Source organism: Pan paniscus, chromosome 1 (assembly GCF_029289425.2).
Source record: "Pan paniscus chromosome 1, NHGRI_mPanPan1-v2.0_pri, whole genome shotgun sequence".
Classification (NCBI taxonomy): Eukaryota; Metazoa; Chordata; class Mammalia; order Primates; family Hominidae; genus Pan; species Pan paniscus.
In genome coordinates this window covers 98919934-98946602 of record NC_073249.2, presented here as the reverse complement: position 1 = coordinate 98946602, position 26669 = coordinate 98919934, and the positions used below count along the sequence as shown (strand labels likewise).

At 42.4% G+C, this 26669-nt stretch overlaps 2 protein-coding genes across 2 annotated transcripts; both read left to right on the top strand.

The window, feature by feature from the left end:
* CTXND2 (cortexin domain containing 2) lies at positions 1-26669 on the top strand. The gene is made up of 2 exons (XM_057300261.1): positions 1-696; positions 25619-26669. The coding sequence occupies exon 2, from the start codon at positions 25692-25694 to the stop codon at positions 25857-25859; it is 168 nt and encodes a 55-aa protein (XP_057156244.1). The 5' UTR covers positions 1-696; positions 25619-25691; the 3' UTR covers positions 25860-26669.
* On the top strand, positions 16598-18025 carry LOC103785895 (cytochrome c). The gene has a single exon (XM_008970516.4). The coding sequence runs from the start codon at positions 17327-17329 to the stop codon at positions 17657-17659; it is 333 nt and encodes a 110-aa protein (XP_008968764.1). The 5' UTR covers positions 16598-17326; the 3' UTR covers positions 17660-18025.

The following is a 26669-nucleotide window of genomic DNA, read 5'->3' as shown; positions in this document are numbered from 1 at the left end:
TAGACCAAAAAGTTGGCTACCAATCCATCCTCTACCACTCATGTGATCCTACTTAGAAGTTTTTACCTGAGGCGGGGCGTAGTGGCTCACGCCTGTAATCCCAGCACTTTGGGAGGCTGAAAGGGGCGGAACACAAGGTCAGGAGTTTGAGACCAGCCTGGCCAATATGGTGAAACCCCATCTCTACTAAAAATACAAAAATTAGCTGGGCATGGTGGCATGCACCTGTAGTCCCAGCTACTTGGAGGCTGAGGCAGAAGATCTCTTGAACCCGGGAGGCAGAGGTTGCAGTGAGCCAAGATTGCACCACTGCACTCCAGCCTGGGCAACAGAGCGAGACACCATCTCAAAAAAAAAAAAAAAGAAAAGAAAGAAATTTTTACCTGAGCTTTTAATGGTGGCTGTCCTAGCCCTGGCAGAGTTGTGGAAATAGTCCTCCACTGATCTAGGCTCCAATTTAATCTAGTGGGATCATTTTCTCAGTATGGGAGTGTCTGAAACTTGATCCTGTTTCAATTGAACTATTCATGAAGCTTCTGAGTTCAGCGTGGGAGTGGGGAAGGGAGAGAGCTACCAACCACTCTCCTTTTGTGGGAAGAGGTTGATAAAAACAGAGGCTGCCAAGAGATGTACTTGAGTAGGAGGAGACTGCCCTGGCAACAAGTGAATGTAGCCTTGGATATCCGCTCTCAGAAGGTAGGTAACTACCCACATTGCCTTCCTGGTGGAGTTTTCACTGGGAGAAATTCCAAGAATTCTTCTGAGTTTAATAGCACCTTGCTATGAGCTTGGGAAATCGTGGGGAAATGACTGAAGGAAGTAAAGAGCTTTATTATTATTATTATTATTTTTAGAGGCAGGATCTTGCTATGTTGCCCAGACTGAACTCAAACTCCTGGTCTCAAGCAACCCGTCTGTCTCAGCCCAAGACCTTTTTCGTTAGAGCTTTTTACGAAAAGTTAAACTTTCATCTGAGAAGGGATGTCTTGAGCATAGTCTCTTTTTGAGGAAAGTTGGGGGGACCTCTGATTAGTCCTATTAGCCAGAGAGTGTCTTTGATTTTAAGGATTATAGTTAAAAAAAGCTGCATTATTGTGTTTCTTCACCATCATCTCTCTCTTTGCACTAAACTTATGGCCAGGAGAGAAAAACTGGGTCTTTTTAGTATTTTGGTCTTCTTCAAGAATGGCAGGGCATTGCAGGTGGGAAGAATGAAGTGATCTGGAAAAGGAACACAGAGAAAGGAAAAGGTAGTGGATCTTTCTGGAACTGAAAGTGGAATTGATGTTGCCAAGGATTTGTAAATGCCATTATTCTGATTCTTACTTTAGTAGGTCCAAATTTAACATAAACCAATAGCTTCACACCACACCTCCTTTCTCCTACTATAATCCCAAGAAGTGCTGCTACTCATCTCAAACAAAACAAGAAACTTAAAAGCCACTTAAAAAAATTCTAAGACAGGTATTCCCTTTGGAAAACAGATTTTAGCTCTACCATTTTTGAAAGTGTATTTCTCAAGAAAAGCTATTTTGCATAAGAATTAAATTTGTTGTGACTTTTCCCCCCATTTTGAAAACATTTTACCTAATTTTTTTTTTTTTTTTGAGACAGTCTCACTCTGTCGCCTAGGCTGGAGTGCAGTGGCGCGATCTTGGCTCAATACAACCTCTGCCTCCCAGGTTCAAGCAATTCTCCTGCCTCAGCCTCCCGAGTAGCTGGGACTACAGGCGTGCACCACCATGCCTGGCTAATTTTTTGTACTTTTTAGTAGAGACAGGGTTTCACCATGTTGGCCAGGCTGGTCTCGAACTCCTGACCAAAGGTGATCCCCCGCGACCTCGGCCTCCCAAAGTGTTGGGATTACAGGGGTGAGCCACTGCACCTGGCCCTAATTTTGTATTTTAAATCTTTTATTCTTTCCTTAAAGAGAGACTCCCATGTTGTATAAACTTTAGGCCATACAAAATCTGGATCGCTGCATATGAAAATGAGTAAAAAATATACATGGCATACTTAGAAACAAAACAGCATTTTTCTTTCTAATAAGAATGTATTTTATTATTTATTTATTTATTTATTTATTTATTTATTGAGACAGGGGCTTGCTTTGTCACCCAGGCTGGAGTGCAGTGGTGCGATCATGGCTCACTGCATCCTTGACCTCCTGGGCTCAATCGATCCTCTCACATCAGCCTCCTGAGTAGCTGGGAGGGACTATAGGTGCGTGCCACCACGCCAGGCTAATTTGTTTTTGATTTTGTTTTTTTGTAGAGATGGGGTCTTGCTATGTTGCCCAGACTGGTCTCGAATTCCTGGGCTCAAGCAATCCACCCGCCTCAGCCTCTCAAAGGGCTGGGATTATAGGAATGAATCACCGTGCCTAGCCGATCTCACTCTACTTCTGAATTCCAGTCCCACATTTTAGCCTCCTGAGCATATTGTATCAGTGCATTTAAATTCAGCCTACCTCAGACTGATTTCATCCTAGTACCTTAAAATATCTGCCACTCCTCTGGGTGCAGTGGCTCACGCCTGTAATCCCAGCACTCTGGGAAGCCGAAGCGGGCGGATCACGAGGTCAGGAGATCGAGACCATCCTGGCTAACAGGATGAGACCCCGTCTCTACAAAAACTTAGCCGGGCGTGGCAGCGGGCACCTGTAGTCCCAGCTACTCGGGAGGCTGAGGCAGGAGAATGGCGTGAACCCAGGAGACAGAGCTTGCAGTGAGCCGAGATCGCACCACTGCACTCCAGCCTGGGCGACACAGCAAGACTCTGTCTCAAAAAAAAAAAAAAAAAAGCAACTCCTAAAATAAATAATTCTATGAATGGCATCATTTTTCTTTCAGCTTTCCAAATTTAAGCCCAAGAGTTTTCTTTATCACTTCCTTCTTCTTCCCACTACATGTCCATTTAATTTCTAGGTCGTCACAAATTCTCTTTCACAATCTCACATCCATTCTTTCCTTTATGTTACTCACTGTGTTATCCTAGCCCTTGTTTCCCCTTGTTGAGACTGCTAAAACTCCTCTTGTTGTTTTCACCCTATAGTATGTGTTAGCTCCAATACTTTTTACGCACTCTTGCCAGTTATCTTCCTGAAGTATGGCTTTGATCATTTACCTGCCTGAATTCAACAAGTATGAACTGTTGTATGCACTATGTGCCAGACACCGATAGAGATTCATATTAATTCATTCATGTAGACGTATTAAATACATAAAATATGCCAGCCCTCCCCAGGCACTGAATCCATGCTATGAATGGGACAGACACCTAGAGCTTACATTCTAGTTAGAATCAATGGGATACACAGTAAGATATGGCCCCTGCTCCCAAAATGTTTATCTGCTCAAAACCTTCCATTGCTTCCCGATACCTGAAAGAACAAAATTCAAAGTCCTTGCCCTGACTTTCAAGCTTCAGTATGGTCCTGTCTTAAGCAACAGAAGTATAGTATCTAGATGAATAATCTTGAGTTTGCATGCATCTTGTATTCTGTATCGGGCACCACATTTTAAAAGGAATATAGACACACTAGAAAATCTTCAGTAGAAAAAGGGTAGAGTGGTAGACCACATCCTCTGAGAAACCAATCAAATGTACTTAATAGCTATTTTTAAATTACTGAAACTCTTGTGTATGGAAAAGATATGTGTTGCCTTATACAGTCCTAAGTAAAAAGTGAAGCTGTACTAAGAAGACAGATTTGGCTCAAGGTAAAAAATTACTGCCTTCCAGAACCTTCTGAAATAGATAGACAGCCAGGAGATACTCAGTGCCCAGCCCCTGTCACACAAAGAGCTCAAGCAGGGGCTTTACAGGAATGATTAGAAGGTGGTACAAGATGACCTTTAAAGTTTCCTTCCAATGTGAGATTTTATTTATTTATTTATTTATTTATTTATTTATTGAGATGGAATTTTGCTCTTGTTGCACAGGCTGGAGTGCAACGGCACGTTCTTGGCTCACTGCAACCTCTGCCTCCCGGGTTCAAGCGATTATCCTGCCTCAGCCTCCCAAGTGGCTGACATTATAGGCATGTGCCACCACGCCTGGCTAATTTTGTATTTTTAGTAGAGACAGGGTTTCTCCATGTTGGTTAGACCGGTCTTGAACTCCCAACCTCAGGTGATCCACCCGCCTCGGCACCCCAAAGTGCTGGGATTACAGACGAGAGCCACCGCGCCTGGCCCAATGTGAAATTTTATACCCTTCACTTTCATGCATTGTGAGTTCTGCAATATTAAATTAAGCATCATTTTCCAGAAAGCTTCAATGCTTCCTGTCTCCATCACTATTCCTTTATTTGGAGTGCTCTTTTCTTGTTCCAGATAGAGCTCAGCCATCACCTCTACAAAGACTTCTATAACTAATACCACTCCCAGCTGAGTTTATTAATTGATGAAGGTTGTACTGTTCATACCCTACACCCAAGAGAAGCAGCATGTTCCTTCTGACATTGGAGTTTCTACATTGACAAACATTTCCTACAGGAAATGGATGTTTGCCCTGTAGAAACTCATATTGATAGAAGAATATCAGGTTAATTCTTGCCTCATGTACGCTACACATTCCTGCCTATCTGATATTTCTTTTCTTTCTTTTTTTTTTTCTTTTTTTGTGAGACAGAGTCTCGCTCTGTCGCCCAGGCTGTAGTGCAGTGGCAGATCTCAGCTCACTACAACCTCCGCCTCTTGGGTTCACACCACTCTCCTGCCTCAGCCTCCCGAGTAGCTAGGACTACAGGCACCCGCCATCATGCCTGGCTAATTTTTCATATTTTTAGTAGAGACAGGGTTTCACTGTGTTAGCCAGGATGGTCTCCATCTCCTGACCTCGTGATCCGCCTGCCTCGGCCTCCCAAAGTGCTGGGATTACAGGCGTGAGCCACTGCACCTGGCCTTATCTGATATTTCTAACACAAACATCTAATGATGTAATTTTCATGTTTACAAGCTTTCCAATGGCTCCCCACTGATTACAAAGCTGAGTCCTGAGTGTTTAATATGCAACACAAGGTCCCTTGTGAGCTGCCTTTGCTACCAATCTTATCTATTCAGTAAAATATATCTCAAAGGCTTACTGAACAATTGCTGTTTCTCAAACATACTATATTGTCCTCCCTTAAACCTTCATATCTTTACCTGGAATATCTTCTTTCCTTCTCCCCTTTCCCACTTTTAGCTGCCAGATAAACTCATTCTTAGCCCTCAATTCAATTCATGTGTTGGCCTCTTCAGTAAAACCTCCCTTGATTCTTCCCTTTGGGCTTCTTTCCCACTTTACCGAGCAAATTGCTTTGGAATTATTTGCTTTCAGGAAGTACAGATTTTTTTATTTTTCTCTTTAACTTTATAAGATTCAGACAGTTTACTTAGTATAAAATTATACTAGAAATTTGTGATAAGGAGAATAAATGAAAGGAAATCAAAGAAAGATGGAAGTCTCTTGAAATGCACTAATTGAGAGAAGGTGGAAAATTAATAAAATATTCAGGCTGAATAAGTCTAGTGAGATCTGCAAGTGCCAGGGTAAAACAAGATATCCTTTTTGAGGAATGTAATGATGAATAATGAGAAAATATGTGCCTGAAGTCATAAAGATATGTCATATTTTCTTCTAAAGGTTTTTAAGTTTTCCTTTTACATATAACTAAATGCAATTTTTAAAATAAATATCCTATTTTCCAGTATCTTATTGAATAGTTCATGCTTTTCCTGTGACCACCAATACCCACTGTGTTATAATTCAAGTTTCTGTAAATGTGTGATTTGCCTCTGGGCTCTCTAGGGGTATCTATGCCCGCATACCTACCCCATTGTCATAAACCCTATAGCTTTATAATAAACCTTGATTGCTGATAAGGAAAATCTCTCTACCCTATTCTTTTTCTTCAGAATGTCTTCTTCTTCTTCTTCTTCTTCTTCTTCTTCTTCTTCTTCTTCTTCTTCTTTTTATTGAGACAGGGCCTCACTTTATCATCCAGCCTGGATTGCAGTGGTATGAAATGAACTCGGCTCACTGCAGCCTGAACCTCCCTGGCTTAAGAGATCCTCCCACTGCAGCCTCCCAAGTACCTGGGACTACAGGTGCCCACCACCAGGCCCAGCTAATTTTTGTAGTTTTTGTAGAGATGGGGTTTTACCATGTTGCTCAGGCTGGTCTTGAACTCCTGACCTCAGGAGATCTGTCAGCCTCAACCTCCCAAAGTGCTAGGACTACAGGCATGAGCCACCATGCCTGGCTTCTATCTTCTCTATCCTTGAGCCTTTGAGTTCCTTCATACGTTTAAGAAAATTGATTTGTCAGTTTTCTCAAAAAATCCTGATGGGATTTTGGTGGAGTTGCATTGTATCCATAGATCAATCTGGGGAGAACTAACTACTATGCTGAATCCACAAACATAGTATATCCCTTCATTTACTTAAGTGTTCTTTAACGACTATCAGTAAAGTTTGGTAATTGTTTCCAAACTGGTCCTAGTCAACTTTTGTTAAACTTATTTTTAAATATCTTACGTATTTTTAATGCCATTGTAAATGATGCTTTTTTAAAAATTACATTTTCTTGTGTGTTGCTGGTATTTAGAAATATAATTGACTTATGTATCTTATCCAGCCACCTTGCTAAGCTCTAATTATCTCATATTTTTCTTTAGACTCATCTGCGGGCAATGACGTCTGTGAATAGTAAACTTTTGTTTTCTTCTTTTTCAATCCATTTTTTTTCATCTTATCTTACTGCACTGGCTAGGACTTCCAGAATTATGTTACATAAAAGTTAATATAGTGAACATTTTTGTCTGGTTCCTGATTTTAAAAGGAAAATCTTTCAACTGTTGCCCATTAAGTAGTAGGTTTGCTATAGTTTTTTTTGTTGTTGTTTGGACAGGCTGTCACTCTGTCACCCAGGCTGGAAGACAGTGATGCTATCATGGTTCACTATGGCCTTGACCTCCGGGCTTCAAGTGATCATCCCACTTCAGCCTCTTGAGTAGCTGGGAGTACAGACATGCACCATCTTGCCTGGCTAATTTTTAAACTTTTTTAGAGAGACGGGTCTCACTATGTTGCCCCGGCTGGTCTCAAACTCCTAGCCTCAAGCAATCCTGCTGCCTCAGCCTCCCAAAATGCTGGGATTACAGGTATGAGCCACCATACCCAGCCTATACATTTTTTATGGATACCCCCACTTATGCCTAGTGTTCCATTATTGGAACCCTAAGCATGTGGGGGTTATTTATGTCCTACTGCTCAAGGTCATCACCAAGGTCTGATTGCAAAAATTCAAAAAATTGCACCCTCAGGCATAAATGGGTTAAAGGAGCTCCTTTCTATCCCTATTTTGCTAAGAATATTAACATAGGTGTTTTATATTAGTATCTTTTTTTTCTTTTTTTTTAACCAGAGATTGGGGGGGGGGGTCTCACTATGTTGCTCAGGCTGGTCTCGAACTCCTGGACTCAGGCAATCCTCCTGTCTTGGCTAGTATTAAGTTTTATCAAATGCTTTTTCTGTAATCATTGAGGTAATTTTTTCATTTAATCTATATATTAAATGTCACTTACAGGTTTTCTCATGTAAACTACCCTTGCATTTCTGGGAAAAACTCAGCTTGGTATTTGTGTCAATCAGGATTTATTTGCAGGGAATAGAAACTTTCTAGTTATTTAAAATAGAAGTAGGATTCTTAGTTACACATGACCGAAAAGCGCAACTCAAATGGGATTAAAGACTACAATGGAAAAATATGAATTTGCTAATTATAGGGCACAAGATTTTATAGATGTTCAATAAATCAAGCTTGTTAATTGTATTATTCAAATATTCTATATCTTCACTGATTTTTGCCTAGTCAACCTATTAATACTTGAGAAGAATGTGTGTTCTATCTACCACAATGGTGGTTTATATCTATTTCTCTCTAGAGTTCTATTGCTTTCTTATTTAAGACTGTTTTATTAGATGCATATAATGTATTTATTTATTTATTTTATTTAGTGGGTACAAGTGCAGATTTCTCACATGCATATATCAATGTGGTAAAGTCTGGACTTTCAGTGTACCCATGTAGGTACATATAATTTAGAATTGTTATATCTTCCTACTGAATTGAACCCTTGATCATTATTTATTAATCCTCTCTATCCTTAATAATGCTTTTTGTGGCCAGGCACAGTGGTTCATGCCTGTAATCCCAGCATTTTGGGAGACTGAGGCGGGTGGATCACCTGAGGTCTGGAGTTTGAGACCAGCCTGGCCAACATGGTGAAACCCCACCTCTACTAAAAATAAAAAATTAGCCAGATGTGGTGGCGCGTGCCTGTAGTCTCAGCTACTCAGGAGGCTGACACAGGAGAATTGCTTGAACCAGGAGGAGGTTGTAGTGAGCCGAGATCACGCCACTGCACCCCAGCCTGGGTGACACAGTGAGACTCCGTCCCCCCCCAAAAAACATATATATATATGATGCTTTTTGTATTTAGTTCTATTTTGTCTGATATTAATATAGCTATAAAATTTTATAGATATAAAATTTTATTTTGGCTAGTCTTTACCAAATATGCCTTTTTCTATCCCTTTTATTTTCAGCCTTTCCATGTCTTTAAATTTTAGGTGAATCTTTAAAAAATAGACTATAGCTAGATTGGGGCCAAGACCAAAGAATGGATGTTTGTCATTTTTTGTCTGCCCAACATCCAACTACCCTTCCTGTTAGGGGAAATCTTTTTTTTCTTTTTTTTTTCTTTTTTTAATTTTGTGTGACGAAGTCTCTTTCTGTTGCCCAGGCTGGAGTGCAGAGACGCGATCTCAGCTCACTGCAACCTCCACCTCTCAGGTTCAAGTGATCTTCCTACCTCAGCATCCCAAGTGTCTGGAATTATAGGTGTGCACCACTACGCCCAGCTAATTTTTGTATTTTCAGTAGAGATGGGCTTTCACTATGTTGACTAGGCTGGTCTTGAACTCCTGACCTCAAGTGATCCACCTGCCTCGACCTCCCAAAGTGTTGGGATGATTACAGGCGTGAGCCACTGCACCCGGCCATGAAGAAATCTTTCTTTACATGAATCTGTCAGAAACAATTCCCACTGCGGAGGCCTAGAGAAATCAAATATTCCCTCTTCCACCCTCTGGCAGCCAAGGTGTTAGTGCATGACTCAGCCTTGACCAGTCAGATGCTCTAGCCAGAGACTAGACTATTGAGTGACACAAAGATGACACAATTTATAATTCAGCCATGCCAGAGGCAGCAGTATCCAATGACAGTAGCAGCAGTGCTCGGCAACAGCAGTGTCCGGTGGTGGCAATGTTTAATGCCAGCATTGCCCTAACCAGACTTTTCCTGTGCTCTCCCTGGCTATGGTTCCTGATGGCTGGCTTCTCTTGATTTCTGTCTGTTTATAAGACTAGTTCTCTTTCTGAGAGCTATCTGACCTCTTTACAATAAATATATTTTCTGTTTAACGGAGAATCCATTCCTGTTACTTGCAAACAAGAATGTGTTCTTTTTTCCTCTGGAAAGGAGCAGGAGAGGTGATAGGTAGGGGGAATATGTGAGGTTTGAATTTGCTGGAGCCATTCTTGATACCGTAAGGGAAGCCAAACTGGGGATTAAATCAACATAGAAGAAAGGCAGGGTTAAGAAAAGCCATAGACATATAAAGGCAGAACCCTGATACTTTGAATCACTGGATTCAGCCATAGCTAAAGGTAGTCTCACTCTGGACTTTTTGGCCATATGAGTCAATAAATTCCATTTTATTTTTAAGTCTCATGTGAGTGGGCTTTTCTGTCACTCACAACCAAAAGCATCCTACCTGATACCTTTCTGTTCTGCCTGTGAAAAGGAATCCCTCACTTAATTCTGCAAATAGGCTTTCAGCTGCTATTCTACTTCTCTTCTTTCTTTCCTAGTTGAACTTCTCATAAATGATTTAAAATCTTAGTGTCTTTATTTCCTCACTGCCCTTTGCTGTTTTATCCACTAAAATCTGGATTCCTTCTTTACTACTATAACACTATTTCCTTTTAGATCACCAGTAGTCTCCTCCTGTCTTAATTCAGTGCCAACACCATATCTCAAAGTCATTCATTCATTCAATAAAGTTTTACATACCCACTTTAGAAACATATAGGGCTACATTCATTCACTGAACAAATATTTATTGAACATCTAATATATCCCAGACTTTTAGGATAAACAAATTCTATATGATCCCTACTCTCATAAAGGATTACAATTTTATCAGCCAGTACAGACTAAAGTAATATAATAAATTATAGTGAATATTACTGAAAGATCTCCCTAGAAAATTTATATTTAAGCAAAGCCTAGAAGTTGAATATAGAGGGAAGAGAATAACACAAAGAGAATGTTAAAGGAAAAGGCTTGAAGGCAAAGGGGAAGAGAGGGGCATGCAAAATTCATGGAACTGTGAGAAGCCCACTATTGCCAGGTTAGAAAGTACAAGGGACAGAGAGGTAAGAAATAAGGTTAGAATAAATTGTCAAGAGCCTTGGAGCCCCATTAAGACAGTGGGAAGCTGAAAACAGATTTTGATCAGATGACTGATCAATTTGCATTTATTAAAGATCACTTCGTAGTTTGGAGGGGAATAAGAGTGTTTTCAGGAAATCAGAGTGTATTTACAGGAGGCTGGCATTTGATGGCCTGGAGTACAGAGGTGGCTGGAAAGAAACAGAGAAGAAAATTTATGTGAGAAATATTTTGGAAATAGGCCCAAAAGAATTTTTTTTTTTTTTTTTTTTTTTTTGGAACAGGGTCTCACTGTCGCCCAGGCTGGAGTGCAGTGGCACAATATTGGCTCACTGCAATCTCTACTTCCCAGGGTCAAGTGATTCTCCAGCATCAGCCTCCCAAGCAGCTGGGTCTTTAGGCATAAGCCACCACACCGGCTAACTTTTGTATGGTTTGTAGAAATGGGGTTTCTCCATGTTGCCTAGGCTGGTCTCAAACTCCAAGCTCAAGCGATCCACCTGCCTCAGCCTCCCAAGTGCTGGGATTACAGGCATGAGCCACCACAGGCCAGCCTCCAAAAGGATATTAATAGATACAGGGAGTGAGAAATCACTGCAATTTTGAATGCAAAAATGCATATGACCTTGTTCTGAAAGAGCACTATAGAAAGGACAAGATACATAATTTGATATATCTATAAATAATATATATATACACCCAAAGGGTGGTACAGATATTTACCAATATTTCCATACTTTTTAGCCATTGGGAGGAACTCTGGACCACTTTTCTCTTATCCTAGGTCTTAGGACAACTTCCTTGCAATTCTCTGGCAAGGTACAACTCTGTACCATAATGACCACAACTCATGATATTGTTTCACAGAGCAGTTTAGCTCTGCATCATCCCAATTAACTCTTTACCAAACAAGATTTTAGCTTTGCTTGTGTGTAACCAAAACACCCATTAAACCACTTTTCAAAACAAATCTATTGGCTTTTTTCTATTTAAGAGACGTGGTCTTGCTTTGTTGCCCAGGCTAGCCTCAAACTCCTGGGCTCAAGCAATCCTCCCAAGAAGCTAGCACTATAGATGTGGGGGGGTTTTTTTTGTCTTTCTAGGATGATGTTCAGGGCACTTTCTCTCATGATGTGCTTTTTATAGGTTTCTCAGAAATTCCCCCATTAAGGTTATTTATCTGCAGATGCCTCAGAGTCAATCTCCTTCTTCCAATTGGTCTTTACAATGCTGAGTCTAATATATTTACCTCTAGCCACATTCTGTTAAAGTAACTTCATCCTAAGTTGAATTCCACCTAAGAGGAAGCCCTCTTGGGTGGAATCTTCTTTTATATGACCTCAGACTGGACCCTATCTGTGGAGTCCATATCTGGCCCTCAAGATTTAAAAAATCCCCCTTACTGGCCGGGCGTGGTGGCTCAAGCTTGTAATCCCAGCACGTTGGGAGGTCAAGGCGGGAGGATCACAAGGTCAAGAGATGGAGACCATCCTGGCCAACATGGCAAAACCCCGTCTCTACTAAAAATACAAAAATTAGCTGGGCGTGGTGGTGCCCGCCTGTAGTCCCAGCTACTCAGGAGACTGAGGCAGAAGAATTGCTCGAACCCAGGAGGCAGAGGTTGCAGTGAGCTGAGATCGCGCCACTGCACTTCAGCCTGGCCACAGAGCAAGATTCTGTCTCAAAAAAAAAAAAAAAAAGAAAGAAAGAAAGGCAGGGCGGGGGGGGCCCGGGCACAGTGGCTCACGCCTGTAATCCCAACACTCTGGGAAGCCCAGGCGGGCGGATCACGAGGTCAGGAGACCGAGACCATCCTGGGTAACACAGTGAAACCCTGTCTCTACTAAAAATACAAAAAAAATATATATATATATTAGCTGGGCGTGGTGGCAGGCGCCTGTTGTCCCAGCTACTTGGGGGGCTGAGGCAGGAGAATGGCATGAACCCGGGAGGGGGAGCTTGCAGTGAGCTGAGATCACGCCACTGCACTCCAGCCTGGGCGACAGAGCAAGACTCCGTCTCAAATAAATAAAAAAATAAATAAATAAACAAACAAACAATAATAAACTCCAAAAAGTCCAAGCATGGTGGCTCACGCCTGTAATCCCAGTGCCTTGGGAGGGCTAGGTGAGAGGATCACTTGAGGCCAGAACTTCAGCCTGGGTAACATAGCAAGACCCCCATCTCTACAAATTTTTTTAAAAAATTTTAGCCAGGCATATTATGCCTATAGTCCTAGCTACTTGGGAAGCTGAAGCAAGAGGATCACTTGTGCCCAGGAGTTCAAGGCTGCAGTGAGGCATAATTGCACCACTACACTCCAGCCTGGGTAACACAGTGAGACTCTATCTGTATTTTTAAAAATTTAAAAATTTAAAAATTCCAAATAGATCAGGGATCTAAATGGAAAAGAATGAAACCATACAAATAGTAAAAAAAGAACATGGGTGCATTCTATAGACTGAATGTGGAGAAAATTTTTCTAATAATGACTCAAAATTCAGAGGTAATAAAAGACAAAAATAAATTTCATTATGTTAAATAAAAATTTTTTGCATGACAAAAATATGCACCACAAACAAAAACAAAACATGGCCTGATGCAGTGGCTCATGCCTGTAATCCCAACACTTTGGGAGGCCAAGGTGGGCAGATTACTTGAGGTCAGGAGTTGAGACCAGCCTGACCAACATGATGAAACCTGTCTCTACTAAAAATACAAAACACCAGCCAGGTGTGATAGTGAGACATGAAGCTATCTGGACTTCCTGGGTGGAGTGGGGACTTGGAGAACTTTTCTGTCTAGCTAAAAGATTGTAAACACACCAATCAGTGCTCTCTGTCTAGCTAAAGATCTGTAAACGCACCAATCAGCACTCTGTAAAAACGGACCAATCAGCACTCTGTAAAATGGACCAATCAGTGCTCTGTAAAATGGACCAATCAGCAGGACACGGGCAGGGCCAAATAAGGGAATAAAAGCTGGCCGCCCGAGCCAGCAGCGGCAACCCGTTCGGGTCCCCTTCCACCGTGTGGAGGCTGTATTCTTTTGCTCTTCTCAATAAATCTTCCTGCTGCTCAGTCTTTGGGTCTGCACTACCTTTATGAGTTGTAACACTCACCGTGAAGGTCTGCAGCTTCACTCCTGAAGTCAGTGAGACCACGAACCCACCGAGAGGAACGAACAACTCCGGACTGCCACCTTTAAGAGCTGAAACACTCACTGCGAAGGTCTGCGGCTTCACTCCTAAAGTCAAGCAAGACCACAAACCCACTGGAAGGAAGAAACTCCAGACGCATCTGAACACTGGAAGGAACAAACTTTGGACACACCATCTTTAAGAACTGTAACACTTACCGTGAGGGTCTGCAGCTTCAGTCTTGAAGTCAGTGAGACCAAGAACTCACTGGACGGAACCAATTCTCGACACAATGGTAGGCACCTGGAATCCCAGCTACTTGGGAAGCTGAGGCTGGAGAATCACTTGAACCCGGGAGGTGGAGGTTACAGTCAGCTGAGATTGCTCCACTGCATTCCAGCCTGGGCCACAGAGCAAGACTTTCTCAAAAAACAAACAAAAAAAACCCCTGACGAATAGTGAGAAAACATTTGCAATATATATTATATATGAAGGGGTAATATCCCTAGTGTATAAACAATATTTAAAAATCGAGGGGAGAAGGAGACCACACATTCAATAGAAAAAAAGACAAAATACATGAACAGACCATTTACATAAAATATATAACTGTTAAAAAAACAATTTCGAGACTGGGCATGGTGGCTCACGCCTGTAATCCAAAGTGGGAGGATCACTTAAGTCCAGGAGTTCGAGACCAGCTTGGGCAAAATGGTGAGATCTTGTCTCTACATAAAAATAAATTAGCTGCACATGGTGGCATGCACCTGTAGTCCCAGCTCCTTGGGAGGCTGAGGCAGGAGGATCCCTTGAGCCCAGGAGGTTGAGGCTGCAGTGAGCCACGATCATGCCACTGCACTCCAGCCTGGGTGACAGAGTGAGACCCTGTCTCAGAAAAACACAAACAGAAAGAATGAAAACAATCCCACTTAAGATAACAAAAGAATAAAATAGGAATACATTTAAGAAAAGCAATGCAAAATGTATTCTTTGCAAGCTACAAAACATTGTTGAAAGAAATTGAAAAGACTTAAGCAAATGGAAAGATACACCATGTTCACGGATCAGAAGACTTAACATTGTTAAGATGCCAGTACTCTCCAAATTGCTCTATAGATATAAGACACACAATCTGTATCAGAATCCCATCTGATTTGTTTATAAAAACTGACAAGCCGATTCTGAAATTCATATGGAAACTCAGGGACTCTGAATAACCAAACACTCTTGAAAATGAAGAAAGGTGGGGTGCTCACATGTCATGATTTCAAAACACTACAAAGCTAAAGTAATTAAGACAGTATGATATTGGTGTAAGGTTAGATATACAGATAAACAGAATAGAATTGAGAGTCTAGAAATGTATCTGTGACCAAGCAATTTTCAACCAGGGTGTCAAGAACATTCAATGGGGCTGGGAGCAGTGGCTCATGCCTGTAATCCCCAGTACTTTGGGAGGCCAAGGCGGGCAGATCATGAGGTCAGGAGATCAAGACCATCCTGGCTAACACAGTGAAACCGTGTGTCTACTTAAAATACAAAAAAAAAAAAAATTCGCTGGGCATGGTGGCGGGCACCTGTAGTCCCAGCTACTTGGGAGGCTGAGGCAGGAGAATGGCGTGAACCTGGGAGGTGGAGCTTGCAGTGAGCCAAGATTGTGCTACTGCACTCCAGCACTCCAGCCTGGGCGACAGAGTGAGATTCCATCCAAAAAAAAAAAAAAAAAGGGGAAATAATAGTCTTTTTAATAAATAATGCTAGAGGCTGAGCACAGTGGCTCACTCCTGTAATCCCAGCACTTTGGGAGGCTGAGGCAGGCGGATTACCTGAGATCAGGAGTTAAAGATTAGCCTGGCCAACATGGTGAAACTCCGTCTCTACTAAAAATACAAAAATTTGGCTGGGCGCGGTGGCTCACGCCTGTAATCCCAGCACTTTGGGAGGCAGAGGCAGGCAGATCACAAGGTCAGGATATTGAGACCATCCTGGATAACACAGTGAAACCCCGTCTCTACTAAAAATATTTTTAAAAAACATTAGCCAGGCGTGGTGGTGGGTGCCTGTAGTCCCAGCTACTTGGGAGGCTGAAGCAGGAGAATGGCATGAACCCGGGAGGCGGAGCTTGCAGTGAGCTGAGATTGGGCCACTGCACTCAAGCCTGGGCAACAGAGAGAGACTGCCTCAAAAAAAAAAAAAAAAAAAAATTGCTGGGCATGGTGGCACACGCCTGTAATCTCAGCTACTTGGGAGGCTAAGGCAGGAGAATTGCTTGAGCCCGGGAGACAGAGGTTGCAGTAAACCAAGATCGTGCCACTGCATTCCAGCCTGGCCAACGGAAATGAATGAGATTCATCACCTGTAGGAGGTAGGTAGGAATGGGGTGGAAAGGATGAGATGTGGGTGAAATGGAATGGAAAGAATGGTCGAGGAGGGGTGATACTTTTTTGAGTGTAATTTTTGTATAGTTCTGGTAGCTATGTTAATATTTCACATACTCAAAAAATAAATGCAATAATAGTAGGGGCAAAAACTCTAAAAGTGGAATATAAACAAGACAAAATGACAAAAAAGCAGACCACTATGTCCCATAAACTGCAGGGAACATATATCAAGCTTGAAGGGAAAGTAGTCACCTTTGGTATTTTCCCTCTGTACACCTTTCTCCTACAGAGTACAGAGGGAAAATACCAACATTCCAGCAACTTTCCCCAAGAAAACCTATTGCCTCTTTACTCTCAACCCTTTTTATCCCCTCAAGGTGAATACTGAACTAAATATTTCAAAAATTGTCTAGCTACTTGCTCTGCAATGCCTGGTTATCAGATCCCTCTTTGGAACATAGGGCTCCTGCTATCTATTGTTTTATTTTGGCCTAAATTTATAGCACAGCTGTAATTGAAACAGAAATAGTCTCCTTTTAATAACCTGATGCGTCTGTTCTGCCAATCCCTATGTTTTGTTTTGAAAATCTGATCATTCTGTAACAACAACATATTTTATTAAAAATCACCCTTCTGTTAAGTGATGGGGCTTTTTCTTCTCTTTTTATTGAGGGGTGGGGGTTGCGTATATAATTTTATCATAAGTACTTTTGTGCATGATTTGTCCCTCCCGCTTCCCACCCCTGCAGTCCTCTTAAGAGAGGCCAACAGCCTTTCCCTGCCTTGGATTCTGAAGTGTTCCTGTTTGTCTTAACCTAGCCCTGGCCAGACGTTCTCTTTGATTTTTAACTTTTTTTTAATTAAAAGATACCAGTATGAGATGAAAAAATAAAATTAAATTAAAAATAAAAATCACCCTTCTGGCCAGACATGGTGGCTCACGCCTGTAATCCCAGCACTTTGGGAGGCTGAGGCAGGTGGATCAGGAGGTCAGGAGTTCAAGACCAGCCTGGCCAACATAGTGACACCCCGTCGCTACTGAAAATACAAAAAAAATGCTGGAATGGTGGTGGGCGCCTGTAATCCCAGCTGCTCAGGAGGCTGAGGCAGGAGAATCGCTTGAACCTGGGAGGCAGAGGTTGCAGTGAGCAGAGATTGCGCCATTTTTGCACTCCAGCCTGAGCGACAGTGTGAAACTCCGTCTCAAAAAAAAAAAAAAATTGCCTTTATGGAGAGAGTGGGATGTCCGGCTTCAGAGTGGTAACCTACGTTGCACCAGTGATGAAAAAGAGAATTAAATATGGGTGATGTTGAGAAAGGCAAGAAGATTTTTGTTCAGAAGTGTGCCCAGTGTCACACCGTGGAAAAGGGAGGCAAGCACAAGACTGGGCCTAATCTCCATGGTCTCTTCAGGCAGAAGACAGGTCAGGCTGTTGGATTCTCTTACACAGATGCCAATAAGAACAAAGGCATCATCTGGGGAGAGGATACGCTGATGGAGTATTTGGAAAATCCCAAGAAGTACATCCCTGGAACAAAAATGATCTTTGCCGGCATTAAAAAGAAGGCAGAAAAGGCCGACTTGACAGCTTATCTCAAAAAAGCTACTAATGACAAAACAAATGTCTCATGAATTTTTTATGTGTACCATACTTTAATAGAGCTTATACACCAGAATTCAGATTATGAATGACTGACAGAATATTTTGTCGGACAGTCCTGATTTAAAACTAAGACTGGCTTGTGGTTAAATGAATATGTTCAGTTTTTGAATTTTAATAGTAATTCCAATTCAGTAAATGCTATCACTGTTTACCCCTCCTAAAGATATGATTAGACTTTGTTAGTAATATTAAACTTTTCACAAAGATGGTGAGTACCATCTTCAAACTTACTGGAGATTGGTTTTATATTTAGATTTATATAACTGGTTATGTGAATATATTTGAATACTGGAGAAATTCCTTCACTGTCTCAGAACCAAGCAAGATTCACCTGTGTTTTGTGTCCATAAAGGCAAGGGTTGAAGATAAATAAGGTAGTAATGTCTACTTTATATTTCTGGCCTTAACTATGCCAATCTAATTAGAATTCCCTGTATTTAAAAGGGTTCCTTTTACTTATTGAAAGACATTTTAGTGTGTTTTATGTGTAATATCAAAGATTATTTAGCATTTCTCACATTTTATAAATGATCTATAAGGTCACATGCTTTTAAAATAGTAGCAAGTTAAACTTCACTCTTGAATGTTTGTCAAACTAAGTTATAATTTAGGATAGTCTTTAAACAGCCATTCAGAAACATAAAACTGTAGAACTGCTATGTATTTGTGATTGGGAATGATGCTTTTGCCAACTTAAAAGGATTAAAGTAGAGGAGATATACACAAATTTTAAAATTATGTGTGATCATAAGACAAGATAATTAAAAAGAAAACCACACACACACACACACACAAATCACCCTTCATAAGGAACTTGCAAAATCTGCCAATTCTTTTTTTTTTTTTTTTTTAAGGCCGAGTTTCATTCTGTTACCCAGGCTGGAGTGCAAGGGTGTAATTTTGGCTCACTGCAACTTCTACCTCCCGGATTCAAGTCATTCTCCTGCATCAGCCTCCCAAGTAGCTGGGACTACAGGCACACGCCACCATGCCCAGCTAGTTTTTGTATTTTTAGTAGAGATGGGGTTTCACCATGTTGGCCAGGCTGGTCTCGGACTCCTGACCTCAGGTGATCCCCCCCAACCTCGGCCTCCCAAAGTGCTGGGATTATAGGCGTGAGCCGTGGCACCCGGCCTTATCTGCCCATTCCATCTGCACATCTGGGAGGAGTCCAGGGGGTGGCATGAAAACCCAGTGTAAAAGATATGAGTGCAACTTACCTTGTTGCCCCAGAATTGTGGTCAACTCTTATTGAAGGCACAATACTACTTATAATCTAAAGAAAGCTGCAACAATTGGAGCCAGAACCTCTTCCAAATCTCATGAGAAGATGGCGTAGTCAATCGTATCTCCACCAACTCCCACCCCTTGTCCCACCACAGTATATATAAAGAATGAGGCCGGGCGCAGTGGCTCACGCCTGTAATCCCAGCACTTTGGGAGGCCGAGACGGGCAGATCACAAGGTCAGGATATCGAGACCATCCTGGCTAACACGGTGAAACCCCATCTTTACTAAAAATACAAAAAATTAGCCGGGTGTGGTGGCAGGCACCTGTAGTCCCAGCTGCTCGGGAGGCTGAGGCAGGAGAATGGCGTGAACCCGGGAGGCGGAGCTTGCAGTGAGCTGAGATCACACCACTGCACTCCAGGCTGGGCGACAGAGCGAGACTCCATCTCAAAAAAAAAAGAAGGATGAACTGGGGCTGGGTGTGGTGGCTCATGCCTATAATCCCAGCACTTTGGGAAGCTGAGGTGGGCAGAGGGTTGCTTGAGCCCAGGAGTTTGAAACCAGCCTGGGCATCATAGTAAGGCCTCGTCTCTACAAAAAATTTAAAAATCAGCCAAGTATGGTGGTGGGCACCTGTAGTCACAGCTATCCAGGAGGCTGAGGCAGGAGGATCACTTGAGCCCAGGAGGTTGAGGCTGCATTGAGCTATGACCATGCCACTGCACTCCAGCCTGGGTGACAGAGTGAGACCCTATCTCAAAAACAACAACAACAACAACAAAAAGAATGAACTGGGAGGGCAACTGGGAATTCTCATTATTGGCATTATGGGATGTACAAAATTTGTGATGAGAAGCAAAGATAAAAGTACTTCCCCTTCCTCCCAAAGCCAAAGATGAGGGCATGCCAAGAGACACATTGGTACAATTGGTGACACCAGCAAGGAGAGACTAACAGCATTTCATTCCCTAGATAGATGCTTTAAACTGTAGAACCTGCCAAACCACTCTGGTCAGGTTGGAGTAAAGCATGGTGTGAGTTTTTAACCTGTGCAAACATAAAAAATCATGTCAATTTCTTGGCTACAGAGTTCTGAAAGTGGAAGGCCCACTGGAATAATCTGTGCTGGCAGGGTTTATAGGTACCTTGGCAGAGTATGCCTAGGAAGAAAATGTGGCCAATCCCCCCAACCCATCACAGTCTGGCCACTCCCCTTGAAGGACTTCAGGTGTCTCCGAAGGAGCAGGAGCAGTGGGAGGTGCCAGGAGACCACTGTACCAAGCCATGTGATATCCAACGTGAGTTTAGGTTGGGAGAATAGAGGATAAGCAGCACCATTTGAAGGGGTCTTCAATGACAGAAAAGTCCAGAATGAAGAGAAACGCTACTCAAAAAACTACAAACATCCTTCACTCTGAAACCACCAGATCTAACCAGAGTAAGACCAGGTCACCTACTCACAGTTGGCCACAGCTGATTCATTAAATAGAGAAACACTTCACATTTTCCCCTTCCTTTCTTCCTGATCCTGTACAATGCAGAAGAAGAAGGCTGAAAAGGGAGAAGAGCTATAGAACTCTAAATCCTCTATAAGATTAGGAATTTAAAACTGAACTAAGGTTTTACAAAAACCAGCTTTATTAAGATATAATTCACATACAATTCAACCATTTCAAATGTACAATTGAATGGTTTTTAGCACATTCACAGAAATGTTTAACCATTACCACAGTTGTAGAACATTTTTATCACCTCCAAAAGAAAACCTGTATCATTTAACTTTCACCCCCTCAACCCCCACCTCCAGCTCTAAGCAACCACTAATCTGTCTCTATAGATTTCTCTATTCTAGACTTAACATGTGAATGGAATTATATAATATGCTGGGGGCGTTTGTGACTTGTTTCTTTCACTCAGCTTAATGCTTTAAGTTTCATCCAAGTAGTATGTACTTCCTTTTTACGGCCAATAATAGTCTATTGTGTAGACATACCACACTTTGCTTATCCATTTATAAGTTGATGGACGTTTGAGTTGTTTCTACCTTTTGGCTATGATGAATAATGCTGCTACAAACATTCTTGTATAAGTTTTTGTGTGGTCACATGTTTTCATTTCTCCTGGGGACAGCCATAGGAGTGGAATTGCTGGGTCATATGGTGGCTTTTTTTTTTTTTTTTTTTTTTGAGACGGAGTCTCGCACTCTCACCCAGGCTGGAGTGCAGTGGTGCAATCTTGGCTCACCGCAAGCTCCGCCTCCCGGGTTCACGCCATTCTCCTGCCTCAGCCTCCCGAGTAGCTGGGACTACAGGCGCCTGCCACCACACCCGGCTAATTTTTTGTATTCTTAGTAGAGATGGGGTTTCACCGTGTTAGCCAGGATGGTCTTGATCTCCTAACCTTGTGATCCACCTGCCTTGGCCTCCCAAAGTGCTGGGATTACAGGCGTGAGCCACCGTGCCCAGCCAGCTTTTTTTTTTTTTAGACAGTGTCTCACTCTGTCACTCAGGCTGGAGTATAGTGGCATGATCAAAGCTCACTGCAGCCTCCCAGGCTCAGGTGATCCTCCCGCCTCTGCCCCCCAAGTAGCTGGGATTACAGGTGTGCGCCATCACATTCAACTAATTTTTGTATTTTCTGTAGAGAGGAAGGTTTGCCATGTTGCCCAGGCTGGTCTTGAACTCCTGGGCTAAAGTGATCCTCCACCCACCTTGGCTGCCCAAAGTGCTGGGATTATAGGCGTGAGCCACCATACCTGGCCAGTAACTCTTATGTTTCATAATTTTAGGAACTTCCAGACTGTTTTCCAAAGTAACTTCGCCACTTTACATTCCCACCAACCATCAATGAGGGTTTCAATTACTTTATACCTTTGTCAACACTTAATCTGACTTGATTCTAGTCATCCTAGTGGGTGTGAAGTGGTATCTCAAAGTTTTGATTTCCATTTCCCTGATGACTAATTATGTTGACCATTTAAAAAATGTGTTTATTGGCCATTTGCATATCTTCCTTATGCAGAAAAAGAAATTTCTATTCATATCCTTTGCCTAATTTTTAATTGAGTTGTCTTTTCATTGTTTCGTTGTAACTTTGGTTATCAGGTCTCTCTCCGTCACCCAGGCTGGAGTACAGTGGTGCGATCATAGCTCACTATAACCCTGAACTCCTGGGCTCAAAGGATCCTTCTGCCTCAGCCTCTCCAGTAGCTAGGACCACACACATATGCCACACACCTAGCTAATTAAAAAAAAAAAAAAAAATTAAGAAACAAGGTATCTCCTTACTACCCAGGCTGGTCTCAAACTCCTGACCTCAAGTGATCCTCCCACCTCATCCTCCCAAAGTGCTGGTCAGGCATAAGCCACCGTGCCCAGCCCATTTTCTTGATAATAATCTTCTTAAAGTACAAAAGTTGGCTGGGCGCAGTGGGTCACGCCTGTAATCCCAGCACTTTGGGAGGCCAAGGCGGGCAGATCACCTGAGGTCAGGAGTTCGAGACCAGCCTGGCCAACATGGTGAAACCCGACTCTACTAAAAATACAAAACGTAGCCGGGCATGGTGGGGGCGCCTATAATCCCAGCTACTCGGGAGGGTGAGGCAGGAGAATCGCTTGAACCTGGGAGGCGGAGGTTGCAGTGAGCTGAGATCACGCCATTGCCCTCCAGCCTGGGCGACAGAGCAAGACTCCTTCTCAAAAAAAAAAAAAAAAAAAGTACAAAAGTGTTGACCAGGCACAGTAGCTCATACAATCCTAACACTTTGGGAGGCTAAGGAGGGCAGATCTCTTGAGCCCAGGAGTTTGAGACCAGCCTGGGCAACATGGTGAAACTCCATCTCTACCAAAACAAACAAACAAAAAACAATTAGCCGGGCATGATGACGTGCACCTGTAGTCCCAGCTACTTGGAAGGTTGAGATGGGAGGATCAATTTAGCCTGGGAGGTCGAGGCTGCAGTGACCCCAGACGGCACCATAGCACTCCAGCCTGGGTGACAAAGTGAGACCCTGTCTCAAAGAAAAAAGTTTTAAATTTTGATGAAGTCCAGTTTCTCTCTCTTTTGTTGCTCGTGATTTTGCTGTCATATGTAAGAATCCTTACATTTAGGTCTTTGATCCATTTTAAGTTTATCTTTGTATGTGGTGTGAAATTGTTACCAAAACACCAGGAGTTCGGTCTAGGTCCTGCTGCTCACCACACAGAAAGATGAGCAATACCTGCCACTGAGATGACAGGTATTGCCAGAGAAGAAGGCTTTACTCAGGTGCTGCAGCAGAGGAAACCGGAACTCAGTCACAAATCCATCTCCCTGACCAACTAAAATTAGAGGTTTATATAGCAAGGAAGAAATGTAACAATGTGTAGGAAAACAGGAACTCAGGAGGCCAAGAAAGCACTTGTGACCAATGAGGGCTCTTGCACTTCATTGTCAGGATGGGATGATCTGGTTGAGTTTCAGTTCCTTGATACTTTTTTTGAGAGGTCTGGTGGCCCTTTCCTGAAGAAGGAACTCAACATAAAACAAATGTAAGTTTTAAGCTTTAAGACCAGAAGGTCAATTTCTTTTTCTTTTTTCTGTTTTTTTTTTCTTTCTTTTTTTTTTTTTGAGACGGGTCTCCATCTGTCACCCAGGCTGGAGTGCAGTGGCATGATCTCAGCTCACTGCCACCTCTGCCTCCCAGGTTCGAGCAATTTTCCTGCCTCAGTCTCCTGAGTAGCTGGGATTACAGGTGTGTGCTACCACACCCAGCTAATTTTTATATTTTTAGTAGACATGGGGTTTCGCCATGTTGGCCAGGCTGGTCTCAAACTCCTGACCTCAGGTGATCCGCCCTCCTCGGCCTCCCAAAATGCTGGTATTATAGGCGTGAGCCACCACGCCCAGCAAGAAGGGTCAATTTCTGTTGAAACAAAAAAAACTATGGGACTGTTGGGTTCATTTCAAAATAAGGGTCTAACTTAATTCTTTTGCATGTGGCTATCCAGTTGTCCCAGCACCATTTGTTTTCTTTCCTCACTGAATTTTCTTGGTACCCTAGTTAAAAATTACTTGGTCATAGATACATGGGTTTATTTCTGGACTCTCAATTTTTTTTTTTTTTTTTGAGACAGAGTCTCACTCTGTCGCCCAGGCTCGAGTGCAGTAGCATGCTCTCGGCTCACTGCAACCTTTGCCTCCTGGTTTCAAGTGATTCTCCTGCCTCAGCCTCCCAAGTAGCTGGGGCTACAGGCATGCATCACCATGCCTGGCTAATTTTTGTATTTTTTTTTATTTTTTGAGACAGAGTCTCGCTCTATCACCCAGGCTGGAGTGCAGTGGCGTGATCTCGGCTCACCGCAAGCTCTGCCACCTGGGTTCATACCATTCTCCTGCCTCAGCCTCCGGAATAGCTGGTACTACAGGTGCCCGCCACCACGCCCAGCTAATTTTTTGTATTTTTAGTAGAGACGGGGTTTTACCGTGTTAGCCAGGATGGTCTCGATCTCCTGACCTCATAATCCACCTGCCTCGGCCTCCCAAAGTGCTGGGCTTACAGGCATGAGCCATCGTGCCTGGCCATAATTTTTGTATTTTTTTTTTTGGTCAAGACAGGGTTTCATTATGTTGGCCAGGCTGGTGATGAACTCCTGACCTCAAGTGATCCGCCTGCCTCGGCCTCCCAAAGTGCTGGGATTACAGGCGTGAGCCACCGTGCCTGGCCCTGGACTCTCAATTCTATTCCATTGATTTGTATGTCTGTCTTTGTACCAGTACCATAGTTTTGATTACTGTAGCTTTTAGTGAGTTTTTGAAATTGGGAAGTATGAGTCCTCTTACTTTGTTTTTCTTTTTCAGAATTTTCTTGATGGAGTAAGGTTTTGGGTTTTTTTTTCCTGTTTTCCTTATGTAAATTTTTTTTTTTTTTTTGAGGTGGGGTCTCGCTCTGTTGCGCAGGCTGGAGTGCAATGACTCGGTCTCGGCTTACTGCAAACTCCGCTTCCTGAGTTCAAGCAATTCTGCCTCAGCCTCCCAAGTAGCTGGGATTACAGGTGCCCGCCATCACGCCTGGCTAATTTTTGTATTTTTAGTAGAGACGGGGTTTCACCATGTTGTCCAGGCTGTTCTCGAACTCCTGACCTCTGGTGATCTACCTGCCTTGTCCTCACAAAGTGCTGGGATTACAGGCATGAGCCACCATGCCCGGCCTGTAAGTTTTAATAATTGAAATTGATCACTTCTGGGATATACCTGATTTTTCATGAAGATGTGAGAATGACAGCACAATTAAACGTAGTGATCAGAAAAAATAAAACAATTTCATGTTCATAGCCAGTGAGTTATACAACAACTAGGTACAATAAGTACTCTTGGAATTTGAAGTAATCTTAGAGGAGGATTTTGACTTAACACAGAATTCAGTTGTTTAAGACAGTTTTACCTGGATCTTAGGGGACAAGGCAGGCCCACCTGATTTCTAGGTTATATACATTTGCTCACATTCTGCCTTGGAGTAATTCTTCGGATATTTTATACTTGTGTGTATGTGTGTATCTTGTCAGTCATCTATATTAACTTTATCAGTTTTGTAACTGCTTCTTAAGTAAATCTTACTGATATTTTTTCAACCCTTGGTCCCTTTTTGGTTTTTCACAGTGTTATTAAGAAAACACATACACACACAAACCAATAAGCCTGTTTTATCCTCCTTTGTCTAGGAATATGACAAATCTGAAGCTATACCTGAGGAATTAGCTGGAGCTGGACAACAGTAACGAGGTGCAAGTCCCCATGGAAGATTCAAGCCTGTCCAGTGGTGTTGATGTGGACAAAGGCTTTGCCATTGCCTTTGTTGTTCTTCTGTTTCTGTTCCTAATAGTGATGATTTTTCGGTGTGCCAAGCTGGTGAAGAATCCCTACAAGGCCAGCTCCACAACCACAGAACCGTCTCCGAGCTGAAGTATAATAAAACCTGGTAGACTCCCCCAAGCAAGAGATTTGAAATCTGTTATACACACTTTATATTATTTCACCTCCCTGTTTCTCAGCCTTCTCACTCTTGCATTCCACAGTGAGATGAAACACAAGCCAGTTTGTATTGTTCCTGTTCAGGGAAATGGCTACTAAAGTGAGATAAAGGTTGAATTTATTGGCTAGAATAAGGCCATAGATTTTAATTCTTCAGTGCCTAAGGGCCTTAGGATGAGACAATGGGCCATAATTTTATGATGTAATGTAACATAATGTCATCATGCTTGGTAAGGTCCACCTGAAACTAGAAGCTCACCTAGAGGTGGCAGACTTGAATGATCCCTTTAGTTATGCAAATGTAGGCTCAGCAGAAACCAAATGTCCTATAAGAAGAGTGTAACCAGATTGTTTTAGTGTGTGAAGTTTTATAAAATCTGCTGTTCTTAAGTGGGCAGAACTCTCTGGTAGAAGGGGACTAATTTGCTGTGGGTGAATTCCTTAATCTCTCTCATCCCAAATTTCCTCATCTATAAAATAATATGTAGAGGTTTCAGTGAGGGCCCCAGAAAAGATATATCCGTGTCCTAACCCCTGGAATGTGAGCTTATTTGGAAAAATGGTCTTTGCAAATATAATTAAGAATCTCAAGATAAATTCATCCTGAATTATCTAGGTGAGACTTAAATCCAATGACTCCCCTAGAGATTCTGGTACCCCAGTATGGTCTTACTAACACCTTGATTTTGGACTTCCGGCCTTCACAACTGTGAGGAAATAAATTTCTGTTGTTTTAAGGCA

Bases quoted from the DNA above. Each gene is read 5' to 3' on its own strand.
- LOC103785895 (XM_008970516.4), top strand. From the start codon at position 17,327: ATGGGTGATGTTGAGAAAGGCAAGAAGATTTTTGTTCAGAAGTGTGCC.
- CTXND2 (XM_057300261.1), top strand. From the start codon at position 25,692: ATGGAAGATTCAAGCCTGTCCAGTGGTGTTGATGTGGACAAAGGCTTT.